This window comes from Ambystoma mexicanum, chromosome 11, assembly GCF_040938575.1.
Source record: "Ambystoma mexicanum isolate Mex_15411 chromosome 11, UKY_AmexF1_1, whole genome shotgun sequence".
Taxonomy (NCBI): Eukaryota; Metazoa; Chordata; class Amphibia; order Caudata; family Ambystomatidae; genus Ambystoma; species Ambystoma mexicanum.
The window spans coordinates 1,401,605,856-1,401,626,759 of record NC_090934.1 but is presented as its reverse complement, the minus strand read 5'-3'; the positions used below and the strand labels follow the sequence as shown (position 1 = coordinate 1,401,626,759).

General features: G+C 46.6%; 1 protein-coding gene across 3 annotated transcripts in view; it reads left to right on the top strand.

The window, feature by feature from the left end:
* The window catches only part of LRRK1 (leucine rich repeat kinase 1), a 1,071,210-nt gene that overhangs the window by 333,059 nt on the left and 717,247 nt on the right, over nt 1–20,904 (top strand). For all 3 annotated transcript variants that reach the window (XM_069625026.1, XM_069625024.1, XM_069625025.1), the window contains exon 6: nt 19,806–19,954. In XM_069625026.1, coding sequence (XP_069481127.1) covers nt 19,806–19,954 — 149 coding nt within the window. The remainder of the gene's footprint in view (nt 1–19,805; nt 19,955–20,904) is intronic.

Here is a 20,904-nt window from a genome sequence, read left to right as displayed (position 1 = left end):
CTTCGGATAGCTGGTATGAAGATGGAACACCAAGCACCAGGCGGGGTCAGACTGGAAAAGGGGAACCAGATTGGGAACGAGCTAAAGGTCCCAGGGGAATTCAGAGGGGAACCCTAGAACCCGTAAGACGCAGGGCAAGAACAAGGAACCAAGGAACTGAAATAGGGACCAGAGGGACCCAAAAGATCTAGGACTAACTGGACCCCCAAGCAGACAAAAGGGTAGCAGGCAACAGGACCCTAAGTGGAACAGGGTACCCAGGAAGGCTGTAGGCAGGGCAAGTGGAACAGGATACCCAGGCAGGCTGTAGGCAGGGCAAGTGGGCAGGGCAGGTTGGACAGGATACCTAGGCAGGCAGTAGGCAGGGCAAGTAGGACAGGATACCCAGGCAGGAAAGGGTGTCCAGGCAGGCAGAGGACAAGGCAGGGTAGCGGGAAGCTGGAATCACAGGAAACCAGGAGCGAGCAACACGAACGAAGCTTCCGCGTTGAGACGCGAATAGCTTCTGTTGCGGCTTCCTTTTATGGGCAGCCGGCGCCCGCGAGGCCTGAAACGCAAGCCGTTTCACCCCCGAGCGCCGGCGGACCCAAAACGAGGCTTGGAAGGCAAGCCCTTCCCGATGTACAAGCCTGATCTACGGCGCATGCGCGGGACCGAGACTGTGGTCTCCCACGCATGCGCCGTAGCCCACCAACAGCGGTTCCTGAAGCTCTCCTCCCGGCGGCTCCCCAGACGCGAAAGCGCGGGTAGATCCGCCAGGAAGGAAGAGGGAGAGCGATCGCCCTGGACCTCGGTCTCCCCCGAAGTGGCGTGACAATTAGTGCAGATTGTAATGTCGCTTCTAGCAGAATATAATCTGGCGGTTATAGTTTACATTTTCTGACTATAGTCCTGTGTGGATATGCAGTTTCTTTTGGCTCTTGAGAATTCCGCACCGGGAAGGCAGTTACTCGACTTCTGGTATAATGGCTGTATGCATGTACGCATTTTGGTAATTGTAGCTATGATCGTACGATTCACAAAACATTCCACTTTACCGTCCGCAACATTGATCAGCTCCTCAACATAATCACTTGGCCCTGTACTTTTGTCGGGGGGAAATTCTCCCGGGGTCTGCTGGACCGTCCGCGGACCCCCGGGCAGGGAGGACCCAACTCCTCCGGCGTATCCCAAAAATGAGTATGAGGCACACGCAAGAAGCAAGGTGGTTCTGCTGTTTATTAAACACGACAGGGATGGGTCAAGGATCGTACGCGTCCGTCCTGACTCTCTCTCGCCAATCGTGGGGCTCGCAGGCCCTTTTTACCTCAGTATGACGCGCTACTCGCGTCACCTGGGAAAGTTAGCAAAAAAACCTATCGTCACTCTGGATTGGTTCCTCGAGTGGTAGGGTTAGTATAGCATACGTATAGAGAACGCTGTTAGTGGCTAAGGGTCAGTCAGGTGGTATACTGGGTTGTCCCTTCTATTAGATACATGAAAATTGTTACATGAAGACCCCTGATGATTGGCTAATGTTAATGGCGTCAGTGATAAGTGCCCCTTGTTCTGATTGGTCCACTCGCGAGCCCCCCAGTCTGGGACTATTGTTGTTCCCAGCTCGCGGTGCACCTGTCATTTGCAACAATGTGTAACTATGTGTTTGTGCAGACAATGCGTGGATTTGTTCATATGCTTGAGGACAGACTACTCCCACCGCCACAGATGTCCATTGAGCCGCTTCATTGTTGCTGCCTGTGTCTCAAAACGTGGGACCCAGGCGCCTCCTTCCTCCTGGGTCTGGCACCCTGTCAGGTTCGGCTTGGTCACGTGAGGAGAGACCGTGGTTGAGGCAGAATTCTGCACATTTAATGTTGCATTTTCCACTGTGTGTCTGGCTTAGTTTGCAGGTGTGACCTTGGCTTCGGCTTGTGGCCTGCGAGTTTGCAACATTGTTCCCTTGGCTGTCCGTTCTCGCCGGGCTCATTCTGCAGGGTCAGCGATTGTACTCTTGCTCGTTCAATGTTCATGGAGGCTCTTGCTTGTGGCCTACTTGGGCCTGGTGCATAGGTGGAGATGTTTGATGCACGGCGCTTTAAGTTACGGTATCATATTGCTTTATCCCCAGTATCATGTCTTCGTTATATTTCTCATTGCAATGCATGGGTTAGGAGAAGCGTCAGCAAGCATTTTAGATGAGTTCGTTGTGCGTCTTGCGTTTCTGCATTTTGAAAAACCTATGTGAAAAATAATAAAGATGCGCGTCTGTGGGTGTGTCCGTCACCTACGTCATAGCACTGAATATGTTCTTCGTGTGGATTGGTGTGGGAGTGTCCAGTGTGCATGTTTGCACGGGTGTTCTGACCGTTGGCTAGGTCGTCATGGCATCTCTAACGATGTGGTTATTTACTGTTGAATGGTTTAGTCGAGTTCATCCATGCCGCAGGTGTCGGCATGGGCAGGGCAGGCTGGTGGGCACATCCGTATGTTCCTGTACCAGGGTATTTGGTTGTCTGGTAGATAGGCAAACTCCTCTCTAGGCCAGGGGCGTGAGGGGATTGGTGGGACTCTTTTGTCCCATTCTCCCACTTTAGACCCCCTCTGGTCGACTTGTCGACCACAAACATATCTTTTTTCCTTATCTCCTCTTACTCTCCATATTTTAGTTATTCCTCCCAAGTGTCCATAGTGGTTGACATGGTCTTCAAATGACCAATACATATATACACATGTTCCTCCAGGTGTGCAGTATACCCATTTCCCTATGTAGCTGCTTGGGTTTCTTGGGTTTTCGAGCTTCACAGATGGTGGGTCCAGGTGGTTGGTGATGATCTGTTTGCGCAGTTTTTCTCTTTCTTTTATTATTGTGCCTGTGTGCTGGCCATCATCTGTCGGCATCAAGGGGTGCATACCAACCATTTTGATCATTTCGTCCGTAGTGCGTGCCTTCCGGGCCTTCCAAAATCTTATTATGATCAATGCAGCTCCAGCCAGTATTATGCATCCAACTATAATCTTCAGTCCGTCCGACAGCCAAGATGGCATCCATGACCATAACATTGAAAACCAGCTGTCATCCTTCTTCACTCCTTTGCTTTCTTCCATCATTTTGGAGTGCATCTGGGCCAGTTGTGATACTGCTTCTGTCAGTGTACCATTGTCAGCATTGTTAGCAGGAATTAATGTGCAGCATGATTGTCCTATCTTTGCGCAAACTCCTCCTTCCATTGCTGTAAGGAGATCTAATACATATCTGTTCTGTAGTGCCACCATCCTCACTGCTCGCAGTTCCTCTTTTATTGCGTTGAATCCATTCACTGTAGAATTAATTGTCATCATTAGCTCCCATCTAGTTATCTGGAGCCATTTTGCGTTTGCGTAAGCTTGTAGTCCCGGATGTATTATTGACGAGAAGAACATTGCTGCTCTGCTGAATAGTCTGTGTTCTGGTGGGATTGAAGTGAGTGCTGTTTCCGACCTTCCCCATAGGTAATTTCCTGTCAGAGGTTCTCCTTGTCTCTTCTTTCTATTCAGGACATTGTTGTTGTTGTTGTTTTCGTTCTCTGACCCCTTCTGAGGTTTCACAGATCTCTTCTTCCTCTTGTTTCCTTCATCCATTTTAGGGAAGTTCGCCATGTTCACATGTTTCTGGGGTACCACTAGTGATGGTACATTAACGTGTACCATTGTGCATATACCATTCCACACAGGGGACAGTGTGTGGTATGCCTTGTTTCAGCAGGCCCAGTAATGGTCCATTAATACTGCTGTTCCTGCTCCCCCCTCAGGTAACTCTTTCACGCTTGCACAGTTGGTGTTGTATCCCACGTCCACTTCTCCTCTATGTTGGTAGCATATCTTAGGTGCAGACAGCGGCAGTATGCTCACTGGGTCTTCATCCTTCTCCATCCACGTCATCATGGGTACGTACTTGCTCCAAATCACCCAACATCTGTTATTGTGTTCATCAATAGTTGTAATATTTTCTCTTGTTACCATGTTGCTGCCAATCACTCCTATGTCCCATTTGCTGTCCATGTACACCTTCCCTGTTATTGTGACCAGTGGTCTTTCCCAACATCCTTGTGTACCAGGAACTTCAGTGGCGTACCAGTCACATGGTAGGTATTGTAGTGTTACTTTCTTTGTTTCTCCCTTTTCAGGACCACTTGTCATGTATCTGAATGCTTCAGCATGCAAACTGCTTTTGTGGTAACTCAAATAAGTCTTGAGGAAGTTGTTTTCGTATGGATACGTGTCTCGCGTTTTCCACACCAGTCTCACCACCGTCCCTTGAAATCTCCCTTTCGTTTGGAACAGTGCCAGGTATATTATACATCGTGCTGTCTTTTCATCTATTTCCGTGGCAACGAATGTTCGGGAAGCGCTCATGGCGTATGGGATCAATGAGCAGACGTAGCAGCTGTCTTCTGTTGTCTGCTTACCTATTTGGGTCATGTGTTGGTACCACATGTTGTTCGAGACGTGTGCTGAATCTGTTATGTAATTATCAATACCTTTATTATCTGAGTATGTGCTACGTTTAACTCTATTTCCCTTATGTGGAGGCTTGCTAGTACCACCTGACGTAACACCTGTTGCAGCCGTGGGTGGGGGTATATTAGGTTTGGGTACAGCCAAAATATTGATAGCATAACTTTTCTGCCATACAGAGGTAGCCAAAAACCCAGTGATCATCAAAATCCCTATCACCTTTATTACAGAAGCTAGTCTCACCGGCATTTTGCTCTTACCTTGCTGAAGTCCGGCAGCTTATTCTTGCAACGTTAAAGTTGCCCGCCTGAAAATTCTCAATACGCTTGTTATTATTGTTAGTTGTTGTTATCAAGCCCTCCCTATCAAGTAGTCGTTCAGTGCCCAGGCGAAGAGCTGTTCCCACGCCAATCTAAGCAATCTATCTCTTAGGGCAGGCAAGTGTTGGTGAAGATGGGACATTGATTGTTCTATGGCCTAGATAAATGCTGTGTAGTAGACACGTACCCTCCTTCTTTTTAGGTACTTTGGCCTTTTTATGTGATAGACAGATTGGTGTGATAGGGCTTCAGGGTAGTTATCGTCTGAGGGTAGCATCTACTCCTGGGCAATGAACTTTATTAGTTATCTGTTTTCTTAGCAATACAATAATACGTGGTACCTGCATGTGCGAGAAAGAAAAAAGAACATTCAAGTGTTTACATGTGTATATGTGCAAGACAATGTCCTTCAATTGGGTGGTTACTGTAGTGGGTAGGAGGTCGATGGGCAGAGGGTTTGGGGTTCAGCTGGCGGAAGTCTCTTTACTCTTTGATCGTGTGACCATGGGGTGGGCGGTATGGGAATTACCAGTTTCTATTCCAGTAGTTGTCTCTGGGGAATCTGGGGGGTGGCAGGGTATGGGGACACTTAAGTCGTCAGCTGTGGTAGAAGTCTCTTCCTCCGTGGGTGACGCTGTCGCTGTTCTTCCAATGGCCCTGTCGGTGACGCTAGGGCGGGTCTGGAGTTTGCAGATCTTTACGTCGTGTAGGTGATTCCAAGCACGCTTATCCTGCAACTTAACTGCTCTCGTAGATACCTCCTCTACAAGGTGGGGACCAGTGAAGCGTGGGCTGTTCCACTTTCTATTGAAATTGCGGAGTAGCACGTGGTCACCTTTAGCAATTTTGCACAGTTTTTCCTTTTCCGATCCTTGGTCCTCGTCTTCTTGTTGGTGACTCTTAGACCCGCCCTGCGTGCGCTCGAGCTGTTGAGACACAGACACTACACTAGTAATCAAAGAAGACACATATTGGTACATTTCATCACCAAGAACAGTTGCAGTGTTTTCATAGTCTGTGAATGCCCTTGATGTTGGCGTTAGAGGAAGGCGCATTTGACGTCCGGTCACCACCTCATGAGGAGTGAGGTGGTGATCGGAGCCTGGTCTATTCCTCAGCTCAAATAGAGCTAGCGGAAGGCAATGCAACCAACTCTTCTTTGTTGTTTGCTGTATCTTTGCAATTGCCTCCTTCAGTAGGCCATTCAGGCGTTCGCATATACCGTTGGCCTGCGGGTGATATGCACATGCAAATTTATGCTTGATGTTCAGTAAGGATGTGATGTGCTGGAACATTTCATTAGCGAAATGCGGGCCGTTATCCGACCGCAGTACCTCGCACACTCCCCACCTGGGGAAAACCTCCCTCACTAGAAATTTAGCTGCTCTAAATGCATCTGGATGTGAGCAGGGTCCTGCCTCAATCCACCTGGAGAATGGACATACTACTACAATCATATACCTATTTCCTTGACATACGTTGATCATATCAACGTAGTCAATATGGATGTGCAGGAAGGGTCCCTCTGGCCGGGGTATAGTACCTTTTATCACTAGCAGCGTGTGACCGGCCGTAAACTGTTGACATGTGAGACAATTGCTGATAAAATTTGTTACATGGGAGTTTAACTCAGGACAGAACCAATCTTCCCTAATTCGTGCTGCAATAACTTCCTTGCCTGTGTGGGCTGGGTGGTGGAGTTGGCTCAGGGCAGTGTTCAATAGTGCCAATGGCATTACCATCTTTCCAGTGTTACCCTGGCGCCATAGGGCGTCAGTTGGCGACATTGTACATCCTCTTTTACCCATATTTCTTTTTCTGCCATTGGTGCAGCCGCTTGTAACTCCATTATCTGTGTGGCTGGGAGATGGGTGTACCCTTCTCTCATCAACATCTCTTTACCTATCCCCCTCCCTCTCCCTCTCTCTGACTCTGTGGGGTTCCATATCTCACCAAAATATGCGGCATACTTCGCATGTGCGTCTGCTGCTGCATTTCCTTTTGAGATTTGATCTTCTCTGTTAGTGTGTGCGAGACATTTGACCAAAGCTAGTTCTTGGGGATCATTTATTACTTCAAGTAACTCAGCTAACAAGAGAGCATGTTGCACTGGGCTGCCGTCAGCTCTCCTAAACCCTCTTCTCCTCCATTTGGACAATCCTGAGTGGACAGTAGACGTGACATATGCGCTGTCAGAATATATAGTCACTCTTTTGTCAAAGCTTTCCTTCAACGCCAAGATCAGTGCAACCAATTCTGCTGCTTGAGCAGAGTAATGTTGTGGTAATTGTACGCATTTCACCGCCACACACACCAATTCCTCTGTCATTTTTACCACTGCTGTCCCAGTTCTCCTTATCACATCACTTTGGTCTATTGTTAATGACCCATCAATGAACAAGAGCTCTCCTCCATTTAGCGCGTCCTCTTCAACTTTTCTAGTACATGAGTACATTTCGGTAGTCTGCGTACAATCATGTGCATAGTCGCCTTCCTCAATGACTTCCGCTATGAACCTTGCAGGATTGACTGTGCTGCATCTAACAATTGATAATTCTGGTCTAGATAAGATGATCTCATAACCTGACGCCCTCTGCGTGGTTAGTGTGGACTTAGGCTTGTTCAATATTGCAAATAATGCATGTTCCACAAATAGTGTGGTTGGGCACCCCATTGTAATTGATGATGCTTTCTCTACCGCGAAGGCAGCTGCGGCGAGACCATGTTCGCAAGGGAAATGTCCTAACATTACAGGATCCAAGTGACCGCTGTAAAATGCTATTGGTTTGTAACCCATGCTTGTTTTTTGAGCCAACACTGCTTTCATTACTGCTGAATCGCAATGTGAAAATATAAAGAATTGTCGTTCATAATCTGGGGTGGCCAGTACCGGAGCAGTTGATATTGCATCTTTCAGTTCCTCAAAGGCCTCTTTCATTTCCATTGTCCACCCCAATTTTTTCTCCCCTTTGTTAGCTTCTCTTAATGCCTCAAGTAGGGGTCCTATGTATGAGCTGTAATCAAATACCCATGCTCTACAGTAGTTGCACAGTCCCAGGAACTGCTGCAGTTCCCTCACTGTTTGTGGCAACAGCGTTTTTGATATGGCCTGTGCTCTTTGTGGTGCAATCTTTCTTCCGTATTGGGATATGAGCTGACCAATGTATAGTACCTGTTCCTGACAGTACTGTAACTTTTCTTTCTCTACCTTGTAACCCTTTTCAGCCAATATTGTCAGCATCTTCAATGAGTCCTCTCTGCATTGTTTTTCGCTTGTGCTGCAAATTATTATATCGTCAACATACTGCAACACTGTGCTCTCCACTTCAATGTTTCCCAAGTCCATCTGTATTACTCTATTGAAAATTGAGGGTGACTCGCAGTATCCTTGTGGCAATCTGGTGTGTTTCCATTTTGTGTTTCTGTACGTGAAGCTTGTTATCTTGTGAGTCTGGATGCAGGGGTATTGAGAAAAAGGCATTTTTGAGGTCAATCACTGTAAATCATGATGCTTCTGCTGGAATGCCACACAATATTGTGGCTGGGTTTGCTGCTATAGGGTATTCTGCTTCCACTATGTTGTTCAAGGGCCTGAGGTCCTGGATGAAACGCCAAGACCCTCCTTTAGCTTTGCGCACTGGATATACGGCTGTGTTACATGGTGATTCTGATGGTACCTATATGCCATTATTTATAAGGGCCGTTATTGTTTCATATATACCCTCATCTGCCTCTTTTGATACTGGGTATTGCTTCACTCTAGGGAGTATTGCACCTTTTTTCAATTTTATTCTTACTCCCCCTATACTCTTTATGCACCCCACGTCATAGGGACTAGTAGTCCATAATGATGTTTGGACTTTTGCCATATCCTCCTCAAAGAAGGGAACTGGGGTGGATGTGGGTGTTTCAAGTGCCATTGCAATTTTCTGTGCCACTTGTTTGTATGTCACTCTTAGCCATATGTCTACACTCATCATAAATACCATTTCACCTTCTTCCTTTTCTTCTGAAAAGAGCTCCTCGTCTGACACCTGGGTGAGCCTGCATCCTTTAGCTAGGGCTATCACTGCCCTCCGTGCTCTTCCTTCCCTGTCTTGGGCATGTACTGCGATATAATCAGCAGTTGCTATAATGCTCTCCATGCTCACTGAAATCACCTTTCCTTCTGGTTCATTGGCTGGTGTTTCTGGTCTAAACAAATAGGCTGTTGGCCTCCTCCAGATCTTTCCTTCTATCCCTGGCATCCATGCGAATGCCATGTTTGTTCCGTACTGGAACAGTTCGCCATCTACTGGCTCAGCCCTGATCACTGTCTGTCCACAGTAGGCTTGCATAATTTGCCGTGCAGTGAGCATGTTTATTCCAGGAGTGGAGCAAATTATGCCGTCCTCCGTGAAGGAGATCGTCATATTCAACCTGCTCATTATGTCTCTCCCAAGTATGTTTACTGGTGAGTCCCTAGAATATAAAAGCGGGACTGACATGTCATAATCCCCTATCGATAAGGGAATGCTATCAGTAAAGGGAACCAACCCCCTAGCCCCAGAGAATCCTTGGGTGTTCATGGCCTCACCTGACATCTTAAATTTACCTTCCCTTATGCAAGATCGGGTCGCCCCGGTGTCGACAAGGAATGATAATTTTTTGTCACCTATCGTTACCTCTATGCGTGGTTCCTCCGCACTATTAGGTGTTACCGACAGGATGGGACACACCAAGGCCGTCTGTGGGCTGTCCTATTGTGGGTATAATGATTGACCACTTCCTGTGTAAGGGTTGTGTCCCAGGACCGTCACCCTTCCCAGTTGTGTTTGCTGTAGTTGTGTATTGGTAGAGGTTATTTTATGGTCTTGAATTTGGGCAGGTTGCTGTACTTGCTGCACTTGATGTTGTTGTGTTAACGCTACCTGTTTTTGTGGTAGTGAATATGTCTGTGGCTGTTGTTGTGTTACTAGTTGTTGTTGCACATTTCCCGGTTGCGGTGCCTGCTGTTGTTGGATGCCCTGCTGTTCCCTTGTAGGCCCTTGTTGTCCCTGTTCTCCCCATGATGGTGTGCCGGGTCTCATTCTACATGTGCGTGACATGTGCCCTAGTAATCCACAAATCCAACATGCCGGTGGTTCCCTGTTCTGCCATGGAAAGCTTCCTGAATTGTCCTGGTATACTGGTTGCCCGGTGGGGTAGAAATTTCTGAATCCTCCCCCTTGCTGTTGTGTGTTATAGCCGTATCCCCTCCCCCTCATCATTCCTCCCCTTCCCCTGTTATAATTATAATATCCAGCTCCTGGCGTTGAGTATCCTCCTCCCATGTTAGTCGTGTATGGTTGGGGTGGTGGCAGCTGTTGTGCTACGATCTGTGATGATTGTATTTGGGAGGGATCTTGTGCAGCCACTACTTGTGTGGGGTTCTGAGTCATTGTTGTAGGCGTAGTTATTAGTGCACCTTCCATCGTGTATTTAGTAAGTTTTTTCTGTACCAATTTAGCCTCTTCCGCTTTTCTATCCTCTTCCTTTTGTTTCATCTTTTCTTGCCATGTCCTACAATGATGTACTATCGTCAGTTGTATTTCTGGTCATGCTTTTGCTTCCATCCCCACTACCTTCTTCAGTTGTTTCTGAACTGCTTCTGGGAGCCCCTGTACTAGTATGTGATAAAATATTGCTGGTGTTTTGTCCCGTTGTTCTCTAGTTTCCATACGCCACTTCTCTTGAATTTCCTGGATATAATCAACAGGATCTTCGTTTTCATGCATCTTGCGTGATGTAATTGCTCCTATGTCTGATGTGTCTGGGTACTGTACCCTCAGCGCTTGCCATAATGCATGTCTGCAGTTTGCGAATGGTGCCCCATCGTGTGATGTGTTTGTTATTGTGACCCCGGGGAAGCCTGCTCTCTTCCAGATGTCATCTGCTTCATCCCCCAATATTGATATTAGAAGGCCCTTTACATCCCCCACTGCCAGTTTCTGTCCTGCGGTGTGTTTTTCCATTTCATATATCCATTTTCCCGCACCTTCACTTAATGATGGGACCCTGCACTTTATATTTTCCTTGTCTGCATGCTTCCAAGGGACGTATTGTGGTCTAACCCCTCCCCTCTCCAGAAGTGGCATTAAGTTGTGTCCTGTTTGACCCCCTGGGTTCCCCAAAGTCAAGTCCGTGTACCCCTCCTCTTCTTCCGTGTCGTCTACATCGTCAATTGTGTCCATATTTCCCCTGCTCGTAACTGTTTCTTCTCCATCTCTTCCCCTTCTTTTATCATTTCCTTTACTTGATGTGGGCGTGTGTATTCGTTCTACCTGACTGCGTCCCGGGAGGTCTCTAAGCCTTCCTGCATAGGGTGTGAGTTCGTGAGGGGTGGGTGCGGGTGTAGGTGGGCATGTTGCACGGGATGAGTGTGGGGTGGTGGAGCATGTTGGACGGGATGATGACATGAGTGTGGAGGGGCGAGGGTGTAGCTGCACGTGTCTGCCTTCCCGCCATTCCTTGCTCTTCCCCCTCACTTCCCTCCAGTTCTTCCTTTCTCCTGCAGGCCCATGGTGATTCTCTATTTGTCCGGGTGATGTAGAATTTATCTAGGCTTTCCCTTTCACTATTTCTTCCTTCCTTCTCCATTCCATCTTCTTCCTCACTACAAAAGTCATCCAGGAGTGACAACCCCCAATCTGTCTTTTTCCCCCTAATCGTTACTGTTTTTAAGTCCATTAGATACGTTCCTCCCGTTTCTTCTTTACCAATTGCTCCCCTTTGTGCTGATGTTGTTGCTACTTCTGTGTCTCTGCGTACATACCTCCTTACTTCACTCTCCCCTCTCCTATCTTCTCTTTCCCCTTCATTTATCTCCGCTATTTCTCTACCAATTTCCTCTTTTCTTTAATAAATCCTCCATTACCTCACTACCCATCTTTTCCAATATCCTTTCTTCTTCTTCTCTCTTCCTTTCCCACCTCGCTCTTTCCTGCTCTAATATACTCTCTATCATCCTCCCTTCTTCGTATTTCTTTGTCGTTTCTGATAGTAATCTCCTCTTCCATATTTCCATTTCTTTTTCTTTCTCTTCTTCCTCTCTTTTCTTGTCACGCAGTGCTGCTCTGGATACCCTTTCTGCTACTGCCTTTACCCTTTCGGCTTCTCTCTTTTGCTCCTCAGTTCGTTCCCTCATTTTTTCCAACTCATTCTTACTTTCTTTCCTTTCCCGTGCTCTCTCACTTTCCTCTCTCTCAAGCTGCTTGATCAGTGCATTCTGCTCATCCCTTAATTCTGCTAATCGTTCCTCCAAAATCTCTTCCTTTTGTCGTAACAGCTCTTCCTCCTTTCTTTTCCCCTCTTCCCCTTTCATTTCACTCTTTCTGGTATTATCCTCGTCCATTTTCCTTACTACCTCCTTCTCTTCTCCTGTTATTGAACCTCGTAATTTTAATAATACCTGCGCAGCTACCCACTCATCATGTCCTATTGCCGCGATCTGTTCTTCGCCAATCCTCCCCTCCCCTCCCCTGCGCGCATCTTCCTATGAGCTGATCCCGTCGTACTAGTCTGCTCCCCTCCCGTGTGGCCACCTGTATCTGTATATGGTGGCGGGCTGTATGCCGGGTTCGAGTACCCCTCAGCCGCCCTTAATTGTACTATTTCTCGTAGTTCTGTTAAAGGATATAACCCCCCTCCCTCCGTTTTCACTACCTTCGCTAGGGGCATATCGTCGCTCTGTTCCTTTTTTATTTCTTTTTCGTTTAGGTTGTTACTCTTTTCTCCTCCCTCTTGTCCGTTCCCCGTGTTCTGTGTACCATCACTCTCTTTTTCCCCATTCTCTCCTTCCTCCTTAATCTTCTTCTCTTCCGTTGTTTCCCCCATAGTGAACATTCCGTTTGGTCCTGGTCGGGACCCTTGGAACATCCTCCATAAGTTAAACACCTCCACGTGGTGTGTCAACTTCTTCCCCTTGTATGTATTATGCAGATGGGTTAATAGTGAATGTTGGGTATATGGATCGAAACTGCCATTAGGCGGCCATGGTGTCGTCATTTTGTTGTCCGTCCCCTGTGTCCATTATATGCTGTATTTGATCAGTTTCTCCCTGTGGGGTGACAGTGTTTTACATATATGCTGTAGTGGGGTAGTGAGGGTGTTCCCCCACCCTCCCGATCCTGTCCCATATGACATAGTAGCACTTCACTTGTTATCCTACCCCTATTTGGTAGCGGTTATCTTGCTAACAGTGTACGCTATACAATCTTAGATCTTTACCTGGCCCCGTAATTTTGGGGACTTGCGATTGTCCGCTAAGGAAAAATATAGCAGTAAAATATAGCAGTTGCATTTGTATATTGTTTTCTTTCTTTTCTTCCTTTACCGAGCACCTTTACGGCCCCCTATGGCCGAGGCGCATGTAGCCCCCTGCGGCTGCGTGCCCCGTGTGACGTTCTTATACAGCCGTCCCACTTTGTTTACCCTTCCTCCTCTTTCTTCACTTGTCGTGGCCGGCGTTCTCCGTGCGCGGCCACGTCCCCCTTTTCACCTTGCCCCGATCTACTCGTTACCGTTTATCTCCGTCTCCACTCCCTTACCATTATTCTCTTCCCCACCATTCTCCAAAAAATGCCTTGTGTTCGAGATATCCTATGAAAGCCCTACTGGTGACGTCACCGATCTCTTCCAGAACTACTGGTAAGTTCTTTACATGTTTTTAAAAGTTCAAAATACGCTTGCAATCTACCCCCGTTAACCCTACAGCTGTCCTCTTGTCACTCCTGGAACAAGGTAATCAACAATATAATAGGACTGCGCATGCTGCGTCGCCTCGCGTGTGATACGCCCCTCGACAGGAGGGCTTAACCAGCCAATTATCTTCCGTATTAGGCAACCAGCTAGCTACCGCCTACAGGGAAACGTCATCTATCTATCGAGTTTTCTGCTCGATCAATAGGGATCCTCATCTACTCATTGATCAATAATCACCAAATCGTAGGAAACCGCACACACACACACCCTTACAGGTGGTCGCGACCTAGGCCAATCAGTGTCTACGAGCGGCCGCACGTGATGTTTTCGTGCTCCGCCCCCTCCTCTTCCGTAACGTAGCGGACTGCTCTCGCACTTGTCCAGCTACCATTCACTTCACCCTCAACACTAATTTGTCAAACCTTCGCCGCGCACCTGTGTAACACCTCCCACCTCCCGTATTCTGTTCCCTCCCCCTCCCTCACAATTTCACATTGCTTGTTGGGCGTGGCATACTCACCAAGTTCTCTTGATGCGGGGCCGCTCGACTGCATGCACCCCTCCAAGCGGCTCGCCACCTCCCCTTGTCTGGACCACGTCTGGACACTCGCCAACCGCGGGCAGGATACTTCTCAACCGGCTCCCGAAGGCCAATATCCGGATTGCGCTGTCCGGTCTTCTCGCAGTTCCGCGATGGTCCTGTAGTCCTCAAAAAGGGGGCAGCGGCAGAGGGGGCCGCGCCGCCGGGCCTCCTCGCAATGAGAGCACTCGGAAAAATAAAATAAAAGCAGATCTTAAACAGATCTCAGCAGTGCCTCCAATTTGTCGGGGGGAAATTCTCCCGGGGTCTGCTGGACCGTCCGCGGACCCCCGGGCAGGGAGGCCCCAACTCCTCCCGCGTATCCCAAAAATGAGTATGAGGCACACGCAAGAAGCAAGGTGGTTCTGCTGTTTATTAAACAGGGCAGGGATGGGTCAAGGATCGTACGCGTCCGTCCTGACTCTCTCTCGCCAATCGTGGGGCTCGCAGGCCCTTTTTACCTCAGTATGACGCGCTACTCGCGTCACCTGGGAAAGTTAGCAAAAAACCTATCGTCACTCTGGATTGGTTCCTCGAGTGGTGGGGTTAGTATAGCATACGTATAGAGAATGCTGTTAGTGGCTAAGGGTCAGTCAGGTGGTATACTTGGGTTGTCCCTTCTATTAGATACATGAAAATTGTTACATGAAGACCCCTGATGATTGGCTAATGTTAATGGCGTCAGTGATAAGTGCCCCATGTTCTGATTGGTCCACTCGCGAGCCCCCCAGTCTGGGACTATCGTTGTTCCCAGCTCGCGGTGCACCTGTCATTTGCAACAATGTGTAACTATGTGTTTGTGCAGACAATGCGTGGATTTGTTCATATGCTTGAGGGCAGACTACTCCCACCGCCGCAGATGTCCATTAAGCCGCTTCATTGTTGCTGCCTGTGTCTCAAAACGTGGGACCCAGGCGCCTCCTTCCTCCTGGGTCTGGCACCCTGTCAGGTTCGGCTTGGTCACGTGAGGAGAGACCGTGGTTGAGGCAGAATTCTGCACATTTAATGTTGCATTTTCCACTGTGTGTCTGGCTTAGTTTGCTGGTGTGACCTTGGCTTCGGCTTGTGGCATGCGAGTTTGCAACATTGTTCCCTTGGCTGTCCGTTCTCACCGGGCTCATTCTGCAGGGTCAGCGATTGTACTCTTGCTCGTTCAATGTTCATGGAGGCTCTTGCTTGCGGCCTACTTGGGCCTGGTGCATAGGTGGGGATGTTTGATGCACGGCGCTTTAAGTTACGGTATCATATTGCTTTATCCCCAGTATCATATCTTCGTTATATTTCTCATTGCAATGCATGGGTTAGGAGAAGCGTCAGCAAGCATTTTAGATGAGTTCGTTGTGCGTCTTGCGTTTCTGCATTTTGAAAAACCTTATGAAAAATAATAAAGATGCGCGTCTGTGGGTGTGTCCGTCACCTACGTCATAGCACTGAATATGTTCTTCGTGTGGATTGGTGTGGGAGTGTCCAGTGTGCATGTTTGCACGGGTGTTCCGACCGTTGGCTAGGTCGTCATGGCATCTCTAACGATGTGGTTATTTACTGTTGAATGGTTTAGTCGAGTTCATCCATGCCGCAGGTGTCGGCATGGGCAGGGCAGGCTGGTGGGCAGGCTGGTGGGCACATCGTATGTTCCTGTACCAGGGTATTTGGTCATCTGGTAGATAGGCAAACTCCTCTCGTGGCAGGTGTCTGGGCCGCGATCCTCTAGGCCAGGGGCGTGAGGGGATTGGTGGGACTCTTTTGTCCCATTCTCCCACTTCACTTTCTTTATACGTCAATGACACTTTTACGGTCAATTTTCTTCAATTGAGACTTAATTTCTTTTATTTGTTCGATAGTGTAATCCCACACTGTTATAACATGATCATTGAATCGCACTCGGCAGCAGTGCCTTTTTCCATTTGTCCACATCTGTGCTCACATCAGTCTGTCCCCAAAGCCCCATTACCACAGTGGTGCAGAAAATGAACCCTTGATCAGTGTTCTTGATTTATAGTTGGAATTCTCAATTGGAAAACAAAAAGGTTCTTTGTCAGCATAATATGTGCCAGATCTAATTAAATCTTCACGTGATAATGATATGAAGATGACGAAACTCAAACACTAGCAAATTAATTCTATACCATCTTCCAACTTTATGCTTGTATAACAACCACAATCACTAAGCAACAGTGTGATGCTGATGTCAAGTTAGGCATTATATTGGAAACATCTGTGTTGTCTAGTTCATGGGCAGCTAGAAATGAGTTCAAGAAAAATGAGACATGCTCTGTGAGCAGGCAAATGGGTGGTTAATACTGAGCTACGTAGGGGTTCTTCATATGTATGTGTTTCTTTAGCAATAATTACAGAGTGGGGATTACAGAGAATTTAGGAATGCAATGGTAGTTGTTCCGCATTGAGAAGACAATCTAGGTGAAATGTTGGTGGTTAAATGTTTCAGTAATAATTCCTTCAGGAATTTATATCGTGCCCGATTAGTCAGGTTTCCATTGGCCACTACAATGTAATCAAAGATTTGTTTTACAACCATATTTCGATTCTTGTCTCAGGGCTTATTTGTTATTGATTGAAATGTATTAGGTCTTCAATTACCATCCTGACCTCCTTGAATATGTTCCTCCTATTCTGTAATGAAAGGAGTCAGTTTCCATTATGCAAGTGTTTCCACTCACATTTATCAAAGCGAGAAATCATTGCAATTTCTAGGGCAAAGTGAGAGTTCGCTTTTATGGATGTGTTCATCCAATTCATCGAGTCGTCATTCTTCTAATTTGATAGTTTTTGAATTTATCTGATGAAGGCAAGTTCATAATATTAACAATTGAGAGGTAACTCGGAGGAAGTCGTATGTTTTTAGGTTTTGTTTGAAGCTGGATCATAGTTAATGTACACAGATGAAAATTGCTGGCCTAAAACAGAGACATTCAAATTCTGTACTAATGAAGGTCTGCTCATATAACCTGTTCACTATCAAACATTCACAGTCCCCACTCGTCCTGCTTCATATGCATGGAACCAATTGCCATGTGTAGTTCTCGCTTTGACCTCACTCTCAGCTTTTTCGTCTGTATTGCGATTTGTCATCTTCCACCAGAGTTAAGTGTGGTTGTAACTCCCAACTCGTTTTGTTGCAAAGCAGCCTTCATTTGAACATGTACTGTTCTCCAATAGATCACATGGGCTTTTGAGGCCAACCTGGCATGGGGGAGGATTGCATAATGTGGGCCCTAGCAGGGGGTAAAGCATATGGTGCTGGAGAAACCTTATAGACCCAGATAAGTCACTATGGGAACCTTCCATTATTCTCTGAAAAGAAATGAAAGCTAGAACTAGCATTTGATCGTGCAAATAAATGATGCAAAAGTGGGAACAGCAAATATATATATTATTAGGAGGGGTGATACCAGAAGCATTAAAGTATACCCACATTTGAAGAACTAATTTTGTTAGAGAAGGAGCGATGGATATAAGGTAATTAAAAATTGTCCGGCAAGAAAAAAGAAGAACACGAGATACAACTGAGAACAAAGAGGCAACTAGGGGAGGAAATGTCAACACCACTTACATTTTTCTTATAGTCGCTCACTGCCATTGCCCGCTACAAAGCAAATGTTGTCCCACTGCCTTAAAGTAAGAGCAGGGAAGCATAGCTCAGCGTGTCTGTCATTGGTAGTTGAGTTCAATGACAAAATCTATGAAGGAGACACTGGTGGAATTCTATTAAGCAAGCAGAATGTACAACTGGTTTAGAATTCGCATGACCGATGCTCAGGAGAGCAAGAGTGCTTTTTACAGGTCTGACTTATATTATCTGCACTTGCTTCAGAAATGCTGACAGCAGGGCCTAGATTTCCATACAGATGTGCCCGACAATCCTATATCCGCGATGGTCTGTTGTGCACATTAAGAAATCCACTAAAGCACAACAGTAACAAGAATGCCAACTTCTGCGAAGCCATGTCTTTGTGGTTTCCCTTCACCAAATATCAATGAAAATGCGCAAATACACGCAGTGGCTGGATCCGTATGTCCTCGTCATCATTGCTGTTTCAGCAACACAGTGCAGTGGGGAGCATGAGCTGGATATTACAGTACCCACATATACTTTTTCACAAAGGACAGAGAGAGCAGATGCAGTGGACATGATTTCCATGTGAATACAATCATCAGAATTAACAGAGATGACAACGTTTGCTGGGGCAGTATAAGAGTATTTAACCTTTATAGTAGGAATTGAGCCAAAGAGAAGAAAGTGTCCACCATGGTTCTATGGGAATGTTGATGAGTTTCAAAGACTATAAAAACCTCTATAATATCCCAGTAGGTGGGCAGGAAGTTGTATTTGCAAGTTCAACGAGAATGGCTAGTATGAGAGAATATGCCCAGACAGAAAGCAAAGAAGCACAGGCTGTCAATAGAAACCATGATAATGCAAACAGGGGAAAGAAAGAAGGGCAACAGTCAACACTCAGTCAAATCCCATTTCTAAAATGAGGGCGGCATCTGACCAAAGGTGGAAAAGGCAATCTTGCATGTAGAATGATGAATTAGCCCGGCAATGATTAAAGCCCATGACTGCAGGCAAAACACAGATTTCTGATGTGACCACGTCACTCTCAGAGCCATCTTTACAGCTGTATTCCCACTTCACAAAAGTGTATTCTGGCCCCATATGTTGCTAAGCCTCACCTCAGTGATGGGCTTATTATTGACAGCACTTGTGTAGGAAGGATTGGTAAAATCCCAAACCCACGGAATTACATAAAGCTTGGCATGGTGGTTTCATGAGGTGGTGGTCATGGCAGAAGAATCAAATAGACTCCTTTTTCTATGTGCCTCAGCCTCCGATCATGGAAATGTCATGGATGTTGTCTACTTGATTTTCACAAAGGCATTTCCCATAGTTGGCAACAAAGGAGTTTTTGGCAAGCTTGCTGAAACCTCAAGAGACATTCTACAGGTAATTGGCAGTCAGCCTGGGGTAAGGAGTGATAAGTGGAGTGCTAAATCATCCGTATTATTGCCTGTCCTTTAAACCTTTATCTCTGACATTGAAGAAGCACTGAAAGGGAAGGAGCCTCTTCTTCAAATAGCCCTAAGAACAGCACTTTGGAATGGATAGTGTCCTTGCATGGATTCTTCATCTTTGATATATCCATATCTTGCTTTGCAGTCTCGGAAAATGCTTAAACAGCAGAGGGCACTGTGTGACATCGAGTCAATGTCCTTCGACGGTTACCATTCCTGTGTCCGGACGTGATGTCGATGACAGTATAAATAGCATGCACTGCGCCCGTTGCCTCAGTTCTCTTTGTACGTATTCACAACACCCTCTCGGAATGGGTGACTCGCCTCAGTTTATCTATCAACTGACATCTTTTACTTTTGAGTAAATCTTCACAATATCTAAATTTCACAGTCAACAATTCAGTACTGAATCTACATGGGCTGGTTACGCAGAAGCAGTCATTCTCGAAGCATCGCTGACAAACTTCCCAGGAGTTTGCAGCTGCAGCACTGACATGTTAAAATGTAATTGGACTTTCCCCTTTGCAGGCGACCATTTAATAACGGGCCTAGTTCCCCATTTCTGTCCTATCTCGGGTATTCCCTTTCACTCCGTGTAAACAAGTCCCACATGCGTGCTTCTTCTTCTTTTTTAAGAGCAGCATTCTTACACTGTACTTCCATTTTTCTCTCCATAGACAATGAAGAGATAACCACGTTTTTGCTGCAGAACGGGGCCTGCTTCTGTTCGTACACCCTGATGGACAATCCCCACATGAGCAAGCTTCTACTGAGAAAGTATTTCACTGAACCGGCCCAGCTTCCTGGAAACATGTCCTCAGAAGCAGTAAGTAAGAATATGCATGGATTAAAAGGGGGTAAATCAGGGTGGTGGGGTGTGTGATATTAAAGATGGGCAACAAAAGCGTGAAGTCAATGTAAAAAGTGTGCTTTACTCTGGATCTTACAATCATTTCAGCCAAATATTGGAAACCTGCTCTGGCCTGTTCAGAGAGTAAACCTGCATTATTTTAGTTTGAAAAGAGTTCAAATCGCCTCAGGATGATGCAGTAGAAAGGCAGAAACCCATTTTGCCGTAAACTACTTTTCATAATGCTAAAATGCTATGGAAACCTAGGCGCTCCCAGAGCCATCAGGAATTCTGGTTGCAGCCGCAAGATCTCGAACTTCCCTTGGAAAGTTTGGCAAAGTATCAGCAATGTTTGTGTCTCATGGATAAATGGTCCGAAACGAGGTGGCCATCTTTATGAAACATTGAGACCTCAATCACTCTGCCCACTTCACCCAAGAAGCCACCATCTGGATTACATCCTTTCTGGAAGGTCGGGCCATGCAGGTTTTCTCAGACCAGGCCTCACCCAACCAAACCCCTATTGGTGTGGAGTGCCACAAGGCTCGCGCATCTCTCCCACACTCTACAACCTCTTCACTCTACCACTATTCAAGGATTTAGAAGAATTCGGCATAACCTTCACCAATTATCCTGACGATACACAAATTCTTCTCACCTCTTAGGTGACTATGAGCAAGACGTGAAAACCCTACAGCATATCTACGCTATCATCCAGGCTTGGATGGCAGCTAACGGCCTCTGTCTCAATGGGGACAAAACTGAAATCTTACTAGTTGGCCCCAAGGAGACCTTAAAAAAACTAGACACTAAATACTGTAACTTCCAAATTGAAACTGCTATAATCCCTGCTTCAACTGCGGTAAAAACTCTAGGCGTCTTCCTGGACTCCACCCTCTCCATGGACAGACAAGTTAGCTATATCT